A 20,141-nucleotide genomic window follows, 5' to 3' on the forward strand; every position below is an offset into this window, starting at 1 on the left:
ATGATGGGCAGAACACATTTGTCATCATAGCATAACATTGTGAGCTTTCGATGTATCACACAAAATAACACACCACAGCCTTAGGTTTAGAAAGTATTATTGTTTATTGGGAAAAAAAACCCACATGTATAAAACATGAATTAAATCTTGTTTTAATTCTTCTTTGGAGGTTTCTCAAGAAAAATAAACTTTATCTCCATTCTAATGCATATTATTTTATTCTCAAGTCACAAGTAACAATTTACAAAGTAAGGCTTCCATTCATCTATATATGGACAGTTTGCTTTTATTTTGTGGGATTTTTTTTTTTTTAAATCTTCCAGGTCTAATACATATGTAGCATTCTCTGATCTTCCTTTTATTTAATCAGTATAAAAAGGAGCCCAAAGTTCTCTAAGCTGTGGCTTTACGTAGCAAGTACTTTTAAAATCATCCATTTTTCAGTGTAGTTTTTGACTGAGCTGTTGTTAGGTTCAGGTCCGGGGAAGACTGCAGTGCTTCTCAGAACTGTGTTCATTCCTTATCCGTTCCCGTGCCCCAGCTCCTTTGCCTTCATCACACCGCTCTCTCCCGGGATATTCCCAAGTCCCTGTGCTCATGACTCAAGATCTGTCTTGTAATTAGGAAGCTGTAGCTATGCAACTCATTTGTCAGATAAAGAATGAATTAAGTATAATAACCTTGTAAGTTAAGAAGACACCATCAAAGTCAGGCAACATTTCTTAGTATGAATAAACTCCCCTCTTATGGTCCTAGATATTGGTATATTATCTAGTTGACCATTTTGAAGTTGTACATGCATCTTGCTTGAGTGAAGAAGAGAAGCTGCATCCAAAGGGCATCTCTCTTTTGCAGCCCAGTGCTGTTTCTCTTGGGGTTTGACTTGTCTCCTGAAACTGCGGGGAATGATGGGATCCCAAGCATAGTACTTGGGTCTGCTGGATCATTTGAACTCATATTATGCTGATGCAATTATCTTATACCAGAAAGGTTTTCTATAAGGTAACGGAGGGCCATGTTCAAAGAGGAAACTTGGCCACAGACACTATAACAACATAGTCTGAAACCAGAAATTTGGAAGGGACTGAATGTATCATGTTCCATAACAAAGCCATGGAAAAGGGAGACAGTAAAGGAGAATAGTAAAGGCTCTTGCTCAAGAAAAGCACTGGGACCTGTGTCGAGGCAGGATACTGACCCTGTGCCCTTTACCACTGGAGTGTGGCTCTGCCAGCATGTGACAGTTCTGGCTGAGCTTTACCTACTCTTAAACTTGGTTCTTAGGTCCATTCTGTTTTTGTGTGTAACCCTTGGATTTTAATCAGATTCTCAAGTCTTCTTGGCCTAGAGCCCTGACCTGTTTTCTCTAGGCTTTCTGTCTCGGAAGAGTCCCTCTACTAGTGATGCACTTCCTATATTTTCTACATCATCCTTCGGTTTCCTTTTAATCAAGGGTGTTCTTTCTTTGCTATTCCTGCTATTTTAGGGCTCATCACCATTGGGTACTTGCCACTGAGTCAATGTTGAGCCATTACAGGATGGGAAGTAGCTCAGTGCTTGGTTCGATTCCCCAAACGTAAAGATTGGCTCATTACAAATAGTCTTTGTATATGAGTTATGAAGCAAGGACAGGCTCAGGGAAAAATCACTGGAATCTTGTCAACTGATGAGACCAGTGACTGGATGAAATACTTTATTTATGAGTACACTAAAATGATTCCCAGATTTGCTGCTTTTATTTAAAGCACACAATTGGACTTCAAGATCCTCACCTTGGATTACTGAAGTTGTATTTTGTAATGATCTTAATATACTGATACCACAGCAACTTATTCCAAATAAAACAATTTCTCAAACAATCAGGAACACATGCCAAGTCAACTCCAAGGGAACTAACTGTACTTGGGAAGCTCTGAAGCCTCTGCTTACCTCTGTAAAGGATACTAGTTATCACAGTGCCGCATTTGAGGCTATTCTCCTTTACCTAAGTAGTGGGGTGGTTCTGGTGACATTACTTAACATTATCCCTTAACATAAAGCACATGGCTGCTTTATGTTAAGGGATAGTGCCAGTTTGATAGCTACAAGTTGGAAGAGAAAACGAAGCTCCTTTAAAAAAAAAATTCAGTTTGACAAATTGATAGAAACTTGAGTAGGTAGTACTCAGGAAAGAAACCACTCTCCATGGTACTAAATGTGGAACCTAAACAAGGCCAGTGCAGTATGATGGTATAGACCTATAGTCCCATCACTTGGGAGACTGGGGCAGGATTACACATTTAAACCACCTTTGGCTACTTTGCAGAACCATCTCAAAAACTAAACGGAAAAAGAAAAGCAGAATCTAAGCAAAGCTTCTCATTCTCTTTTCTTATTTGACTTGCCTTCTTTATCATTTTACATTGGCACAGAGTGTGTTATAAGAAACTGACTCCAGGATAAGGAGGTTCCAGGTACAAATCCTAGAAAGGGCTAACTTGTGATCTTTCTCACTTCCCAGGAAGGAATGAGATACTGGCCAGCTTGTGTCCTCAAGTCTTTGGGATGTATCTAGTGAAGCTTGCTGTGGCCATGGTACTGGCTGGTGGGATTCAAAGAACTGACGCTGCAGGAACAAGGGTTAGAGGTCAGTACCTCCTGATACATTCAGAGAAATACTACCATGGGGAGGGCAAGGGAGACCCTTTCTTTCTTGAACAAAACCTGCTTGTTGGAGGGTGAGTTATGACACACGTTTGAAAATGCCCAAATAAAAAAACCCATTACTTAGTCTACTAACTTCAAGAAAATTAATTGTAAAAGCTGCCTCTAGAGCTATTTTCTAAATGCAGTTTCTAATTGGGTTTTTCATATTTAGTCTATATCCATATTTATCAGAGGCTACTTTCTCTAATTCTAGAAAGATGAAAGAAATCACAAAGTTTTTCAGTGGCTATATACTACAAGCCTGTAAAGGTGCCACAGAATTAGCTCCCTTGAAGGGAGAGGGAGAGTGTGTGTCTTAATGTCTCCAAGCTGGTTTCCATCTGTGACTGTCAGCTGCTACGCACAGTCGTCTGCCTGCTGATTCTCCTGCTGGTAGACTGCAAATATGCCATCTGCCAGGAGCTGCTGCTTAGATCACACTTGAAGCGGAGACTGCTCCAAGTGTGCAGTACTATCTGGACGGCAGAGAGCTGCTGTGCAGCAAGCATGGCACGCACAGAGCTGGTAACCACAGGCCAAAATACTGGTACTCTAAGCCAGGCTATTAGTACAAGTCTAAGACCACATACATAGTACAGAAGCAAATAAACAGAATCATTTTATAAACTGTATTTTGATCACCTGCTATCTCCAAGGCACTTTGCTAAATGTTGAGCTTAAACAATGGTTTTTTATTAATGTATTTATGAAATACTTATTACTAAAGAAATTTTTTATCCAGTGAATTTTTTTGTCCACGCCTTAGGACAGGCATGTGTCCATTTCTATTAACTGTGAAACTGGAGTACTTGGTCATTTTAAGGTAGATATTCCACTAAGCTATTGGAATTTACATACATGAAAATGTTTTTATTCAGTTAACATAATCATAATGGTTTGATATGTATAAACCACTTATAAAATCCCCAACCTTTAGAAGTACTTTAAAAAAATAGAAAAGCCTTATATGACTTGTGTGGATAGTTTTAATCACTGTAGTTTGTATTTAAAAATAGATACAACCAGAAAGTTTTTATAAGTCAAGGATTTTTAAAATGTTAAACATGGGCCTAAGCATCTGGAAATAGCACATACTCTATTAAAAGATCTTAAATTTTAAATGTCACATTCAGTAATCAAAATTGCTATATTTGTGACAGCTAACTTTTCTAAGATTTTCTACTTAACTCTTTCCTTGAAGAGCCTTGCATAAAATATATCAAAAATACCACATAAAATGTAGTTTCTTTATTAGTTGCTTGTTATTCATAGATCCTTTTAAAAAATTTTTTGAACTTTTACATTACTTTTTCTAGGTGAATCTCACCTTTTATTGGTTGGGGATCCTGGCACAGGAAAATCACAATTCCTTAAATATGCAGCAAAGATTACACCAAGGTCCGTTTTGACCACAGGAATTGGATCTACTAGTGCAGGTACTATATGATAATTTTATATAATTTAAAATTAATATAGTAATGAACATAATTACCTCCTTATGAAAAAGTAGCTGTCATAGGATACATTTCAAATTAGTTTTTAGATTTTTCAAAGTTACTGCCAAAAATGGAAGGAAATGTAACATTCTTTTTGTACAATTGTAAAAAGATAGTTCAGAAAGGTCCATGTCCTCTGTATGGAATTTCATTTTATAGGAAAATGTGAAGATGCCTTTTTATAAAGGTCTACCAAACAAAACATCGAAACAGGGAAATTCATTTACAAAGTAGGTAGATAGCATATAGCTTAAGGCATTTTCATGGGCAATAGTGGCTCCTAATGACACCTCTTAGGGAAATTTGTGCATTTAGAAAGCATATTTTCACATATGTACTATGACATTTTGTTCATACATTGTAATAATTCGACACAAGTACATTACACACAGACCATCTCGTTATAAAAATGACAGGAAATTTAAGGAAAATTTATTTTTTAAAATATGTCTTGATGTTTTCTACTTTTAGTTTTGATTATTTCTCCAGTTCTAAAAACAGGAGTTTGGTTTCCCATATTTTATTAGTGTTATTACATGTTAAGATACCCTCGCTTCTGTAGTCTTCTCTCAGAGTTCTTATATAATACTTACACCTTGAAACTCATGGTAAAAACAAAAATAACCCAGTGGTCACATCTGTGGACTTTAAATGCTGTATTAATAAGTGTTGATCGGATAGGCTCTGTAAGTTGACATACCACCCACCCCTATACAGTTTGAAATCCTCGTGGCCAAGTGTGACATTGTGTGAATGAACTGACTGCCAGTCAGTCATGTGGAGTACCAAGCACTGAGCCCATGCCATCTTACAGGCCACTATTGCACAAACAGCTATGGCTTCAAGTGTTAGTGATAATGTAAAGTGAACATTATTCCCTCATTTTAGATGTCAAGATCGTAACCCAAAGGTGAGAAAAAAGTGGTAAAGATTTTGTAATTGTAGAAACATATTGGTATTTCTTCCCCACCCAAACGATGTCAGTGGCCTTTGACACTCTTGTAATCCGTTAAAGTCAAGCTGCACACAAGAAGGGCAGCAAAGGGCTACTTTCATGAAAAACTTACTATAAATGCATACTTGCATTGCATGGTCGTATGATATTTTACACTATGGATTGTGATAGAAAACATCATAGTCTTTACATTTTTTATTACTTTTCATTTACTTATTTTGTGTGTGTGCATATATGGAAGTTAGATGACAACTTGTGGGAGTTAGTTTCCACCGTGTGAATCCTAGGTATTGAATTGAAGTAGTCAGGCTTGGCAGCAAGCGCCTTTACCCACTGAGCCACGCTGCCAGCCCCCACAGACTTTCTTAGTAAAACTATAAGGTAAAACAAATAGTAACAGAAGTGAAAGGTCAGACAAGGTTGTGAATGAGTAAATGCATGTACGCCTCCCAAGATTTCTGAAAGGTTTCCTCAACTCAAACAGTACCATCATAACTACTCACCTAGCTCTTCAGCAGGGTGAATGCAGTGCATGTGTGTGTGTCTGTATGTGTATGTGTATCTGTATGTATTCACCAGACATTTATTTACAGTGATCAAAAAGAGGAAAGGTGCTGAGTACGGAATCAAACGCTTTAATCCCAGCACTCAGGAGGCAGAAGCTGTGAGAATTCAGGACAGCCAGGGCTATACTGAGAGACCATATCTCAAAAATAAGAAACAGAGTCAGGGGGAGCAGTCTATAATATTTGTATCTATAATTCAGACAGGTCTTTAAATGACATGTATAAATAACCAGGAGGAAAATCCCTGCATGCTAGTTTGTTCCTTAGTTCTTAATGTTTAATTTAAATGTTTCTATTATTCTTTTACTTTTAAATTCTATAGAGCAGTAATATTTAAATAAAAGGCAGTAGTTTGAGGTATCAAACTTTTGTGACAGTGGGCCATATATTTAAAAATTGAATAAAAACCTGACCATACAATGTCATTACAAAGCGGTTTTTATAATCAGATTAAATACTCCAGTGAATTGCTCTACTTGGCGATCTGTTTTATTTCTAACAAACTTTTACTGTATTGATCACTGAACTCTGGTTTTAACACTTTCTCCTAATTGTAGTTAGACAAAATGAGATTTTTTTTTCAAATCATTTTAGTATTTTATTTTTAAAATTTGTGAACTGGGTAATGGACAATACTGTAATAATCTGGAGTCTTAAATTTCAAAGTTTAACATTTAACAAGACTTTGTTTCGTAAATTTACCTTTTAAAATAGCAAGAAATATGCAACTGGAAGAGTTTGTATTTAAACAAATGCTCATTCCTTTCCTCAAAATGCTTTTAAAAGTGCAGTATAAGAGCTTAGATGTGAAGGCAGTGCATAACTACATCTTATGGCTATCCTGCCCATCGTCACTCATCATCAAATGAAAACATTTACTATAAATTTAATGGATCAAAACCTTGATCATTAAAGAAAATAAGCTTTTGGCCCATTTATTTGGTGAATTCCTTTCTAAAACTCCTCTTCAAGGGGGAAAAAAGTCTGGAAAAGGTGTCTAATTATGTCAACTACAGATAATGCCCTGATCTTACACATTAACGAGAACCAGAGGATATGGGGTAACATGGCTACATGTTACATGGTGAGACAACTTTCCTAAAGTAGCCAGGATAAAACCAGGATAAAGCTAACAAGACCTTTCTAAACTACCCTCCTATAGTAGTAGCGCCAATAATACGAGTTCAGCAGCTTTTCTATAAACTGAAATAAAGAGCAGGTCTGAGCCATTATAATGTAATGTACTTTAGAGACTCTTGCCATGTTGGAATCTCTGAACAAAGATGAATTATGATCATGGTTTCTCAGTTTTAGATGTAGGAAGGCATACACCATAGTCAGGACTTCAAAGGCAGCCACATTTTATGAAAACTAGACCAGTGTAACACAAGCTGTGTCAAGATGCACTGGGGTGGCCTAGAATAACCCTGGTGGCATGTAATTGATTTCAAATCCCATTTTTACTACAGAATGGAAGTTTTCTCCTCAAATTAAAAGGACACTATCTTCACAGGAAAAATCATTTTAGTTGAAGTAAACTTTGTTCTTTTAAAAGCTAGTAAGTATTATTGCCCAAGAGGCGAAAACACCTTTACAACCTGGTCTAATAATTGATAACTTTTCTTTTTATAAGTGCTTTAATTACATATAAAAGAGAGGAAAATAATATATATGCTTTAATCAGATTAGTTTCATGAACAAATAAAATAACACATTAGAGAAAAAAGTACTTAAAAATAGTTGTATTTATATTCCACAATTTGCTCAAATACTGGTTTTCTTATAAACTTTCTACAGGATGTTTTTAAACAAATTCTTCACATTTCACGTTGACTATGTACTTACGGAACTTCAGGGAAATAGTTCTGTTTTTAATAGCTTAATCTGTACTAATGGGATGGCACGTGGTCACATGCAGTCCATGTGGGATTCTAACATAACATTGAGTGAGTTTTCTGACGTGGACCATCCCTTTGATGCTGAAGGTAATGCATCTGTTGAAAGAAGAGACTGTAGATTTGGGTTACTGCTCTCTGCATCTTCCAGTTTTTCTGTGTTATCTTCCCAGTTAATGTGGAATCTTGTGACTCGGGGATTAGATGCCAAAATATTCCTTTGAAGCTAGAAAGAGAAACATTTAAATGGTAAGCACTAAGAAAATTAGATTACCATGTGCAAACTGGGTGGTTCTCTTCATCTTTTTAGAACTAAATTCATATGCAAAGGCATCAGCAAGTGAAGCACTTAGGACCACAACAGCAAACAGTAAAAGAACTATTAGGTAAAGGGTGAGGGAGATGATAATCCATCAACATATTTCACCTCCCAACAAAGTGCCAGCTTTATACTTCTGCCTCCTAAAGAATAAGGGAGGGAAGGTCCTTCTGTAACCTGTTAGAGGATGTTTTAGTTAAGTATGTCTTTAGCCTGATGTATTTTCAGGTTGGGGATATGCTCATTGCCTTGGGCATACTCTGAAGAAGTCCCTAGATTCAATGCTAAGCACTAAGAAATAGAATACAAAAACTAGACTTCAAATGAACCATTTCCCCAAACAGAACCTGTAATTATTGGGATCCAAGCAGTAACATTAAATCTCAGTTTCAAAACAGTATTGTGTTCTAGTTTCTTTTACTGCCATACAAAGGGTCTACAAGGAGTAACCCTGGTTCAACAGGTCTCCAGACTATGAAAAGCATCTCGCCCTCAGCAGCAAAACGGAGAGATAATGCTAATCTGTGGCGAGGTTTGGCAGATAGAGTACCACAGTTGGTTTATTTAAAAAGTCACCAGTAACTAAACCCCTTAACCATTCCCAGTGGAAAAATCTAAAGGTTTTAAAGAAATGTTTTTAAGACTATTGAATCAGATTAATGTCTCAGAATTTAACTTGTTATCATCAGAAATACTTAAGAACTTTAGTTTAACCTTTAGGATAGCAGATATGATAAATATGTAGATATTCTAAATATTAATGAAAATAAGCACAAGCTGGGCATGGACATCTGAGGAAGGAAGAATGCCATAGTTCAAAGCCAGCTTGAGCTACAGCAGTCTCAAAATTTCTGCCAGAGAAATGAACAACAAAACCAGGTTCATCTTGGCCATGATTTTGGGAAGAGTCATAGGCAAAACTTTTTTAATCATGTCACTACAAACGTAAGACCTCACATATCCTCAGTTGAAGTGAAATATAATGGTATAGGGAAACAAAAGCCTCCTTTTGCAGGAAGCCCTTCCATTTTACTAAACCATCAGACTCAAGGTACCACCTAACAGTAACTCGTGGGGAGGCAGGGTGGAGGCAATCCATGTAAATGGAACAACAATTAGTTTGTTCAAGTGCTACAAAACTTCAGATGCGCTTTAAGGCCATCATTTAGCAACCCCTAAAAGCTGGATAGTACAAGTAATTAAAAAGTAACAGTAAGAGAATTACCTTAGAAAAGTCTGGTTTTACTGGTGGGTTTTCCCTTAATTCTGTTTCAGTATATTCATTATTTACATAGTAGCCAACTCTAATAAACTCTTGACCTCGGTAGGTGCAAGTAATCAGTACAACTGTTACCCCGACTGCGTCTGCATCTGGGATGAGCCCTGCATTCGGTGCATCAGCCTAGAGTCATTTAAAAAGAAACACAAAAAGGCTGTTAGTGGCAGGTATACTGAATGAGCATTAAGTACCTTAGCACTACTTGAAACCGTATTAGTGGGAAAAATGTTTTTACAATTTAATTTATTTTTGGCTTTAGAGGCAGAGTCCTGCTGTAGCCTTTGCTGGCCTCAGATTCACAGTTTTGCCTCCTAAGTGCTAGAGATACAAGTGAATACCACCCCACACACCCAACAAATGTTCTTTGGTGGGAATTGGCTTATACCTAGAAAATAAGGTTCATGTTTCTCTGTAGTAGTAGTGGGTATGCTTAGTACTTGCAGGAATAATTATAACTAAAGAAAGAAATAATTCTGGTTTTACTGTATGGTGATTAATTACATAATATTCGTTATAAAATCCATTATTTATAACCAAGTCAATCATTGTAGTGATCCTAACCTTTTACAGTCTTAGTTTCCAAGCCCAAATTACTATGTACCAAATTAAGTTTCACAGAGCCTATTCAGTAAGTGATTACTCTATCAGTTCCCTCTTCTATCCAAGGCCCTTAGGTTCTTCAGTAGTGAGCCATGTAAAACTGAAAGCAGAGGTCAGAGATGTAGCTCAGTTCAATCCTAGCACCACCAACTACGATGTACACATATAAATAGTGAATACAAATGACTACGGATATGAAAAACTCTATAGCAAAGTTTGAAAAAATGAAAATCATATTGTATTTGAGCTACATGCACTGTGGATATTCAGTACAGTCCAAGACACCAAAGACCATGTTTTGAATCATAATGAACCTAAAGGAATTAAGAAAGCAAAACAACAGAACTAGAAGACATTAAAAATGCCAGAAGAGGTTAGAGTTGTGTCCACAGCCCTCATCAGCAAGACTTCTGAGACGACAGACAGACAGACAGACATAGCTGAGGCATCCAAGCACAACCTGGAGCACCATTCTGCATAGTAAACAAAGGCAACTCGAGCACCATATTCTTTGCATATGGACACTTCAGTAAATGCTTTCAGCTTGGAAACTTTTAAGACTGTTTACTGTGTATATAACTGACATAAAAAGCCATAAAAATCCACAGAGACTAAAACTTTGTCACCTTCAGTTTCTCTTATTCTCTTCCCTTGTCACTCTCTATCTCATTTCTAACGGTTGGATGTTCGTCTGTTATGCAGAATGCTGTTAACTTCATTTCTTACTCACTTCCTCATTCCCAGCCTGCCGTTTATATTGCTGCCATTTAAACATGCATCCATTTCTATCCCTTTGGCAGGTTTTAACCCTTAGATGCTTTAGTTCCTTAGGCTCTTTACAGCTTTATAATTCTTCTCTGTGTGTGCGTATGCGTGTGCGCATGCACTGTGAGAGAGAGAGACAGACAGAGAGAGACAGACTGACTGACTTAGTTCTGTAAGATGGGTTGGAACTCTTTCATGCCTCTGTGCCTCAAAGAGCCCCCTTGGCTTTAAGTTCCTTCCCCCACATCCACCCAAATTTATCTCTCAACATCTTCATCAAACCAGTTTACCAAACGAAATCCTTTCTGATTCACAAGGTAATAGCTTCCTTTTTATGTATTTGTTATTTGACACACATTTCCTAATATATGTCTTAATCTAAATGCAGCTATAAGAATTTAATATTTTACAATTTTCTCAGTTCCTGTCCTGATGGGGTATATGATCCCTGTGGGCAGACACCAAGGGTGAGGACATAGACTCTCCTGTACCATATACAGTCTGCCTACAAATCTTACTCAACATTGCAGGGTTACTTTCAGGGATTCTCATATACCCAGAAATGGCTGAAGATGGAAGAGTTCAGTTGTTACCACCCAGCAAACGAGTAGTAATTGCATCTAGGTTTAAAAGTATTGTTTGGCAAGGGATTTAACTTGAGCAAATTTGGGTAAAGAAATGTGTATACCTCTCAAGTCATTAAGGATGGAACTTCTGTTGACCCAATCCAATACTGGACAGATGTCTGGACAGCTCCTTGTTAGTCTTAGACCCATAACTAAGGCAGGCATGTTTAACTATACTAAGCAAAATGGCAGACCAGAAAAAAAGGACAGTTTGCTCATAACACAAAACAAAAACTGCCTTAGTTTCATTTTGTTAATAACTGTCAGACTTTGAAAATTGCATAGGCTAACACATGACCTAAATCACAGTGCTTTCTCTAAATCACAGTGCTTTCTCTGTTCTTTTTGGCAACATTTACACTGATAGCAACAAAAAACTACACACTGCTATGAGATTTTCCTCACAGCACTGCAAGCTAAAAGCTTAGAGGTACTCTTACCATAGACACACAAGACTCCCAAGGGCTCACTTTAAAACATGATGTACAAGTTTTTACAGCAATACATTGTGTATATATATGGCTACACATTAAGCTGACCTTCTTTTACTACATCATGAATTATCAGTACAGTATATAGTCCTCGAGCTTTTGGGTCCAAGGAAATCCTGCCTCTATATAATGAGAATAAAATAATAGTTTTAATTAATTATACATATAGCTAGTTTTGTCAGTAATTTGCTAATTGCCTTATTCCTCATAATATTCTTATGCAGTAGGTCATTAGTGGGGTCACATATCTTAGTGAGCAGAGGCATCAGGCCTGCCTGAGACTGCAGAGCCTCCTTAGGCAGTCTATGTTTCTGCAGCTTTCACAAGGTTATGCTCGCAACACACAACTCAGTTTGATGGCACTTTTAATTAAAGTATCGCAGCCTTTAAATTACTGTAGCTGAGCCTTTCTTAGCCATTTGTTTACATACACTAAATTATTTGGGGTTTTCTAATAGAAAACACTCAGGTCCAGATTCAGTTCTGTATTTAAAAGGCAGCATCTCTAACAATGTTCTCCTCGCCCATTTCTAATGGGATTATTTCAAAGAGAGTATTCATTGAAATTGTCTGTCTGTGAAGGGAGAAACAGAGGCCAAGTATAGGAAGAAGTAGATTTTTTTTTTCTCCTGGTTTATGCCTGTAGTGAGATTTAGCTAGGCAGAAATAATTCTAACAAAAATTAATGGTTATTAAAAGCTAGCTCATTACTCCTTGCAGTGTTATAAATATCTCCTCTAAGAAGCATGGATAATTGAAAAAGTCACTAGTTTTATATAGCAACTTAGTAATGCAGGACAAATAACGCTCTGACAGAAGATAATGTCTAAAGCTTGGGCTCAGACCTAAACACGGTCAGAGGTGTCTGACGGCATCATTTATAACTCACAAGTTCTAACATGATTTGTCACAGTGGTCCTCTATAAAAACCTAGATAAGAAGTTTTAGTGAAGTATTGGACTGTCATTCCAATGGCTCAAGTCACATGTCTCTATCTTAGCCTTGCAGTTCCTGACTATACTAAAATGAGGCTGTGGCTATCACATCAGCAGATGCATGCATGTTGTTGGCCAGCACACCATTTGAATACATGGTTGGGGACACTTTCATCTTGAAAGACAGTCCCATAGGACAAACTCAACCTTGTATGCCCAGTATACTTGTAGTCTAGTCTAGTTCCCAAATGTAACCCAATAACATCCCTGCATATAAACTCAAATATAAATCTGTTATGATAGACACTGCCTGAAAGGACAACAGACTAAATGTGAGAGTAGGTACAGCAATCACTTAACACAGAAAGGCTAGTAGTAGTTTAGTCTATTAGAAACACACTTGGCACATACATCTGAAGATTAATCTTACCTGAAACACAAACATATGCCTTCCTGCAGGAACGGGACCCACTAAAACAGAGTCTAAAACTTGATCGTATTCTTCACTTTCTGCAGAGCCCACATAGATAATTTTCCACTCCAAGTCTAGGGTAAAAAAAACAAAAAACATTATTTCATAGCAGCAATTATATATTAACATGATAAAGTTTCTTTTATTGACCACTTAACTGCTAAATGGCTTCTTACCAGAGAGATATGGAAATGTTACTTACATATTTCTCTCTCACCAGAATTCATATTTCATCCCAAGAACTTCTCCAAATTCTCTTTCATAAAGCACTGGTCCCTGTAGAGTGTCCCTCACAAGTAAAACATGAACAAAAATTGGGGAAACACTAAAAGTCTGCCATTGGTACTCATAAAGCAAAATGGCACAGTAAGTTCTCACAGACCTCCTTTAGTAAAGAACACTGGGAGCGGTAATCCCATTGCCCAGGCTCATGAACTGTGCAATCTCCCAGCCTCTTTTTGTGCCCCATTTTTAACTTCACCACCATAGAAAAGCTGCCCTATGAAACAGAAATCATCACAGAAGCTGAAGTAGAAAAATCATTAGCAAATCTTCCTTGTGGTTCAGAAGTTTCAGCTCATTTCCTGAGATAAATTTGTCAGTCTGTTACATCGTCACTCTCACTAGCTAGCAGAATAGCTGTGTTACTAACGTGTACTCACATTGTATTATCAACTATGTCAACTGGACACCACTGGACACAGTGGGGCTGTTTCCTCTTCATACTCCTTTCTGCCATATATTCTTAAAACCAGAAGAGGAAACCAATATCCTTATACCTCCTCATATAGAGTACTTACATAGCATAGAGGCAGGGGCATGATACACTCAAGTACAGCCTAACCTAAGACTTGCCTTGTAATTCAACCTAGATTTCATTAAGCACCCTTTTAGAAAATTCTCTATGGAGAACTGAGAGGATTAAAACCATTGCTCTTTGAAGGAATCTGGGCATCTGTTCTTTAAACATAGGAGGAAGATGACAATCTCCTATAGTGTGGTCTATGCTTGGCTTCATTATAGAAAGACTAAGCACTCCCAAGGGATTGAATCTCTGGTTCACTCTGTATAACACCAACAAATCCTTTTTTGTGTGTAACTATGTAGGTATCCCCTAAATTTGTAAGAGTATTGGCACTCCTTTGACTCATACCATACTTGCAAACTGAAACTTTTTGAATTGCAACTTTCTTGGTATTTGTAATGTTTTAAAAGCCAGCAGTTACTATTATGTCTTGGCTCCACCACAGACTATCTGTATGTTCAGCTTTCAAGACATTTCCAGATTCAGGGTTCTGCATCTGGCATCTCATCAGATCACTTATTTGTTGTTGGATTTGTAGTAGAAAGAAACAATAACATTTTCTGACCAGAAAGAACCGCAAAAACAGTCACAACTGTAAAAACCTGCTTGGTGTGTTCAAGAATAAGCCAAGAGGCTGGGATTTTGGAACAGAGAGAAATGACCCAATTGTGAGGTTAGGATGGGGAGCTCCACAGCCACATCATACACGGCCTGATGCCCACCATCCCTTAGCAGCACCATTTTGTTGTTGTGCTGGGCATCAGACCCAGAACTTTCACATTCTAGGCACCCACTTTATCACCGAGCTACAGCCTACAGCTGGCATTTTTCAATCTTGCTGATGCTGTGACCCTGTAATAAGTTGGTCAAGGTGTGCTGACTATCCAACCATAAAATTATTTTGTTGCTACTTCATAACTGCAAAATTGCTACTGTTATGTAGCAAATGAATTGTAATATAAACATCTGTGTTTTCCAATAGTCTTCTGGGAGTCATGATCCACAGGTTGAGACCCAGTGCCCTGAAAGTTTTGAGCAGAAAAGTGACAAGAATCCTCCTTTTACCTTAAAGGATTATTTTGCTTGCTAATGTTTTGTGTAATCTGTATGAGGGCAGGGGAACAAGAGATTGCTTCAACAGTTCAGTACAGGAATTATGGTGGTGTGGGTGAGTTATGGTGGCCATAGGGCTGGTGTAAAGCAGTCAAATCTTAGATAAAGTTTGGAAGTGGAAGCAGCAGTAGCCATCCTGGGGGGTGGGGAGGTCGGTGTAAAGAACAAAGTAATCAGGAGTTACTTTATGCATGTCTAAGACGCCTATTAAATGTTTAAATATAAACACACAAAAGTCAAATTTTTAAAAATTGAAATTTGGCAATAATACATAATGACAAGGACAGGAATGGGAATTCTAGGAGTGAAATGAGTCTTCGTAAACACTCAGGTTGGCAGGTCAGGAAGAGGGTGAATCAATAAAGTAGTTTAGAAAGCTAGCACCCACTGAAGGAAATGATCCAAAAGCCAAATGAAGACACAGCTAAGGAGAATAGTATAGGAAAGCTACTGACTTACCTAAGGCAAATGCTTTATCATACAGACATAATTATACAAGTACATATATACTGTGTGAGTGCATACGTGCTCTCACTAATATAACAAAGCTGAGACTTTAGTAATCTAAAACTCAGAGCTTACAAATCGGAATCAATTAAAGGTGGGTTGCTACTACTCAAAAGCCTTGCTTTTTCTAGCTTTCAGGCAATAGGTTTAAAGAATACAGGAGAGAGTGGATTAAGACAGGCAATGGAGAGTGAGTTAAAATCTAACCTTAACGAGAACAAGCTGGGACTCGGGAACAGGCACATGTTGAGTCTGAAAGTGATGGTATGCCTATTTACCAGCTTGTCTGTAAACAATTTTCCTGTTCTATGCCTCTGTGTTTTATGGAGTTATAAGAGCTGTGACACTACAAGAGTTATGAGCTGAAAATTATTCGTTTATTTTAAAAGTTAACTTTTCCATTTAATCATGGTAATCCCAGGCAAAATGTATCTCCATGTGTGGTGAGGAGGGGTGTTACCAAGGAAATTTTAATCACATTGTTGGGAAGATCTGTGGTCTAGTGGAAAATATACAGCCTTTGCAGTCAGGCCTGAACTTTCAAAGTGTAAAGCCACTGGCTCAATTCTGATGCAAACATTAGACCCCAGAGACTGCAGGAAGGCCGGTTAAACTTGTACAGGCTTAGTGGTCAAGCATAAATAAAGCCCCTACTTAAAAATCTCTTTAAAAATTTCTGTGTGTGTGTGTAGACACACACACACACAGGTCAGAGGACAACTGGTTGGAGTCAGCTTCCTCCTACCATGTGGATTCAGGTGACCACGTAGTTGGTATGGGTGAGCCATCTCACTAGCCTTTAAATCCCACTTTTTAATGTGCTCTATTCCTAAACATAAACCCTATGAAAGAAATAACCATATTATCTTTAGAGCAAACACAACTTATGGCTTCTTCTGAAACAAAACTACCAGGCAATTTTAAAGCAAAGTTAAAATATTTCAAGACTACTGACAAATAATAAATGGTGGCTAATTGGTAGGTTGAAGATAGACACAAATCATAAACTCAAAATTCCCTTTAGGTATTTTGTACTTTGATCAATAACTTAAAGTCACAGTTCAACAAAAGTATGGGCCCTAAAAAGGAGCTTTTGCAGGATAAATCAACTCCCATTTCCTTACTCCACAGAGCCTCTAGATGGAATAGACAGGAATGGCACCTTTTTCAAGGATTCCTTTGCAGCTTTGGAATGACTCAGCTTAAAATACCTTAAAATAATGGTGCCCTGGTTTTGAAGTGCACTACAGGAAGACAGTCTTGACTTGAGTAATACTACTGTTGTGAAAGGACCCCAGTTAAAATGGAACCTTGTTTGGTTTCTGGGGATGGCTGGCTTGGAACTACCCAGTGTAGTGACGCTAACAGTATCCTAGACTGTATCTCCCTTTTACAACATGGACCTAAAATGGAAGCCATCATATGAGAAACACCTGTAGTGTAAAGAACTTCTAATGTCTCGAACACTGCACTGAGTCAGGATGGACTCAGCCATGACCTTACTTTATATTTGCTTATTTACATATAAATTGGCAGTTCAAAAAGGAAATATAAAAAAAATCAGTGTTGGGGTTGGAAATGGGTCTGATGTGGAAATATGCTACATTTCAAATGTAGAAATGAACATCCTTACACTTATATTAATCATCACAGCCTATTCAGAGACTACTATATTTTAATCTTTAGTCAATCTTCAAAATATGTCCCACTCACTGAATGTATGTGCATTATAATTTACATACGGACTAAAAACAACAGGGAACATTTTAAGTGATGGTCAGCCAGAGGAGTGGAGGGAAAAGGGCTGTGACTTCCTTTTTACAATTTTTAAAGGTTTATTGCAACGATTTTTATAATTAAACTTAACATCCTTCATAAAGTACATTGTCGAGATTATAAACTTTTAAATGAAAAGAGAAATTCTCTTCATCATGATTAGGATAATACTCCTAAAGGCATTTTGTAGAAATACTTCCTTCCAAGTCCCAAGATGTCCTCCTAGTTAACACCAATTTAACACCAATGAAGTTGAACTTTTTGTTTCAAATGCTGAAAACGAAGCATTAATTTTAATGAAATCTAAGAAAAGCGATAAAAAGCCACATTTGAGCTTTCTAAATTCTGCATTACCTCACTATTTCACATTTTTTTTAAAACCGTAAAACGTACTTCAGAAAGGACTTTGCCTTCCCAGCCAACGTTTGTATTTTCTCTATCTGCTTGGACGTGGAGTTATTTTAATTGCATCTTCTTCACACGTTCTGGAGAAAGTCTTTCAGACTTTCTAGAAGCCAGAGATGAAGTGCCTGGAACTGGTTAAGCAGGGGCTTTTGCTCTCGGGTGGGATGGAACTTCCTAGCCCCTCACCGTTTCTCTCCGAGAGGTCTCCGTCCCCCGGGAGAGGCGTCCGCGCCGCTCCGGAGGCGGCGCACAGCATCCCGGGCGCCCGCGGAGAGCACGGCGGTCCCCGGGAGCCAGGCGCCGAGGGGCGAGCCCAGCGCCCGCCTTCCGCGCTGGTTGGTGGAAGGAGCCGAAGAGCGGCGCGAGGACAGCCTCGCCGGGGCTCGGGCAGGAAGGCGCGGGCCCGCTCGCCCCTGGCGGTCCGGAGCAGGCGTCGTGCCGCCGGGTAAGATGGCTCCGCTCCTCGCCGGCCGCGCGTGCTTCCCGCCGGGCCGCGGGGCCCTGGGGCCGCCGAGGCCGCACGACCCCCGCCAGCGCCGCGCGAGCCGGGGCCGCCAAGCGCCGCCCGCCGCAGACAAAGCTGACAGACAACATGGCTCCCTCCGCCCGGCAAGTTGCTCGCAAGTTGCGACGCGGCCGGCGTCCCTCAACTTCAAGTTTCCCTCGCATGGCCGCCCTCCCGCCGGCCGCCGGCCGCGGCCCACCCCGCGCGAGGCCGAGCCGGGAAACTTTAACGTCCGCCGCCGCAACTGACAGCCCGGCGCCACTCGCTCACCTTCAGACAGGTCCTCGATGCACTCGAAGGTGATCTCGAACTGGAACGGGTTGTAGAAAGGCGACGGGTTATCCAGCACCACTACATTGTTCACCTGAACCTTTGCCATATTTTGAAGAAAACACAAACAATGGGGCCGGGGCTGGCGGCACCACAGAGTCCCGCGCGCGGCCGCTCCGAGAGCGCAGACCCCCGCCCCGGCGCGGCGCGGCCCGACGTCGTGCAGCTGCGACTTGAGAAACTTTTTTTTTCCTTTTTATTTACACGGCAGCACTCCACAGTGTTTTGCAGCTTTCCTATTTCACTAAACTACAGCCCATTCTGCTCTGATAACTAGCAGCGTTGCCCGCGATTGGCTGCCCCCGAGCTCTGACCCTCCTCCTCCAGCGAGGGCCGCGGCGGCGAGCAAGATGGGCTCCCGCTCGCGGAACGGACGGGAAACTTTCACTGCGGCTCCACCTGCTGGTGCGGACCAGGACAAAGGCGCAGAACAAAGTGAGTGGAATAGGGGCTGGGAGGCCCGCGCGGAGGCCGCCGCCGGCGGGGGGAGGGGCGGCGCAGGCCCCGCCCCCGTCCGGCGGGCCCGCGCCGCACGTCGGGCGTGGTCGCGGCGGGACGGAGGGGGCGGGCCCCGCGAGGGGGCGGGGCCGGCGGTCGTGGCGGGAGGGCGGGAGCCGGCCCCGTGTGTGCGCAGCGTGGGCCTTGGGATTTTTCGGGCTTCTTCCCCGCCTTTAACGCCTCGCCATCGGTGCCGGCGGCTTTGCGGGCTCTGCTGAATTCAGCGGATAAGATGCGCTTCGCCGCACGCGTCAGGCCCAGCTGTCTGTGCTTCTCATGCTGGTGGAGACTAGGGAGAAAAGCTGGTTGCAGTGGAAATAAATTGCATTTTATAGCCCATGTCAGCTCGAAAGGAGCAAGCCATTTTGGAATTCAAGTTCTTGGCCACGACAGTGCGGTGAAATAGATGCAAAACGAGGGCGGGGTGATTTTGCACACACACACACACACACACCACAGGCAGGCAGACTGGAAAAAGATCTAAATATGTGATCTTGGGCTGCACGTTGGATTTCTTCCCATTTCAGATCTGGAAAGATGTAGAACGAAAAGAGGAATAAAAGGGAAAAAAAAACGTGATCAGTTACAGCGTGGTTTCTGTGGTTGGGAGGGGGTGGGAGAGAAAAGTTAAAAGTCGAGAAAATGGAAGTGTCAGAAGACCAAAGGACAACAAGTGTATTATTACTGGAGTATGAGAAAGGAGAAAACACAGATAACATGACATTTGCTCTTCAGGACATAACAAACATTCATAAATTAAAAATTGGAGCACCACAAATTCTGAGGAGACTTCCATGCCTGTGAAACCATTTCAAGGCTGACTTGAGGAAATGTTGCTTGTTTATGGTGCTCAGCCAGGCTGGGTGGGCGAGGCATCGGAAGCTTAACACCTTTGGATGTGAACTGATTCTTTTTACTGTGGAGGTGTTACTCATAAACTATTGGGTTTTTTTTTCTTTTTCCTTATAAGTGAAACTACTACACTATTAAATAAAATTCGCAGTGAAAATTATTTCTTAGTATTAATGAAGTTTCTGCTAGTTTGCAGAATTTTGATTAGTCATTCTTTGGACATGTTCAGACTCAGGTGGATTGCTATTGATGATCTGTCCTTGTCC

General features: G+C 39.9%; 2 protein-coding genes and 1 pseudogene across 9 annotated transcripts in view; 2 read left to right on the forward strand and 1 right to left on the reverse strand.

Moving 5' to 3' along the window:
- The window catches only part of LOC117724331 (DNA helicase MCM9), a 77,361-nt gene that overhangs the window by 15,098 nt on the left and 42,122 nt on the right, over positions 1 to 20,141 (forward strand). For 7 of the 8 annotated variants that reach the window (XR_013105203.1, XR_013105206.1, XR_013105205.1 and 4 more), the window contains exons 6-7: positions 2,501 to 2,626; positions 4,002 to 4,121. Coding sequence is in view for 4 of the 8 variants with exons in the window: in XM_076916449.1 (XP_076772564.1) it covers positions 2,501 to 2,626; positions 4,002 to 4,121 (246 nt within the window). In the remaining 4 variants the exon portion in view is untranslated. Of the gene's footprint in view, positions 1 to 2,500; positions 2,627 to 4,001; positions 4,122 to 9,861; positions 10,413 to 20,141 lie in introns of those variants that run through there. The other variant, XM_076916450.1, reaches the window with a different exon arrangement.
- Positions 7,366 to 18,966, reverse strand: Asf1a (anti-silencing function 1A histone chaperone). The gene is made up of 4 exons (XM_034524050.2): positions 18,466 to 18,966; positions 13,043 to 13,158; positions 9,142 to 9,318; positions 7,366 to 7,823 (listed from the first exon to the last, which is right to left on the reverse strand). The coding sequence occupies exons 1-4, from the start codon at positions 18,572 to 18,574 to the stop codon at positions 7,611 to 7,613; spliced, it is 615 nt and encodes a 204-aa protein (XP_034379941.1). The 5' UTR covers positions 18,575 to 18,966; the 3' UTR covers positions 7,366 to 7,610.
- Positions 17,807 to 18,812, forward strand: LOC143435277 (uncharacterized; annotated as a pseudogene).

This window comes from Arvicanthis niloticus, chromosome 20, assembly GCF_011762505.2.
Source record: "Arvicanthis niloticus isolate mArvNil1 chromosome 20, mArvNil1.pat.X, whole genome shotgun sequence".
In the NCBI taxonomy this organism is placed as follows: Eukaryota; Metazoa; Chordata; class Mammalia; order Rodentia; family Muridae; genus Arvicanthis; species Arvicanthis niloticus.

What these genes read in the sequence shown, in the direction of transcription:
- Asf1a (XM_034524050.2), bottom strand. Translation starts at nt 18,574, where the DNA reads ATGGCAAAGGTTCAGGTGAACAATGTAGTGGTGCTGGATAACCCGTCG. An exon ending in CATCGAGGACCTGTCTGAAG is followed by an intron (nt 13,159 to 18,465) that starts GTGAGCGAGTGG and finishes TTTTTACCCTAG; the next exon opens with ACTTGGAGTGGAAAATTATC. An exon ending in GGCATATGTTTGTGTTTCAG is followed by an intron (nt 9,319 to 13,042) that starts GTAAGATTAATC and finishes AAATGACTCTAG; the next exon opens with GCTGATGCACCGAATGCAGG.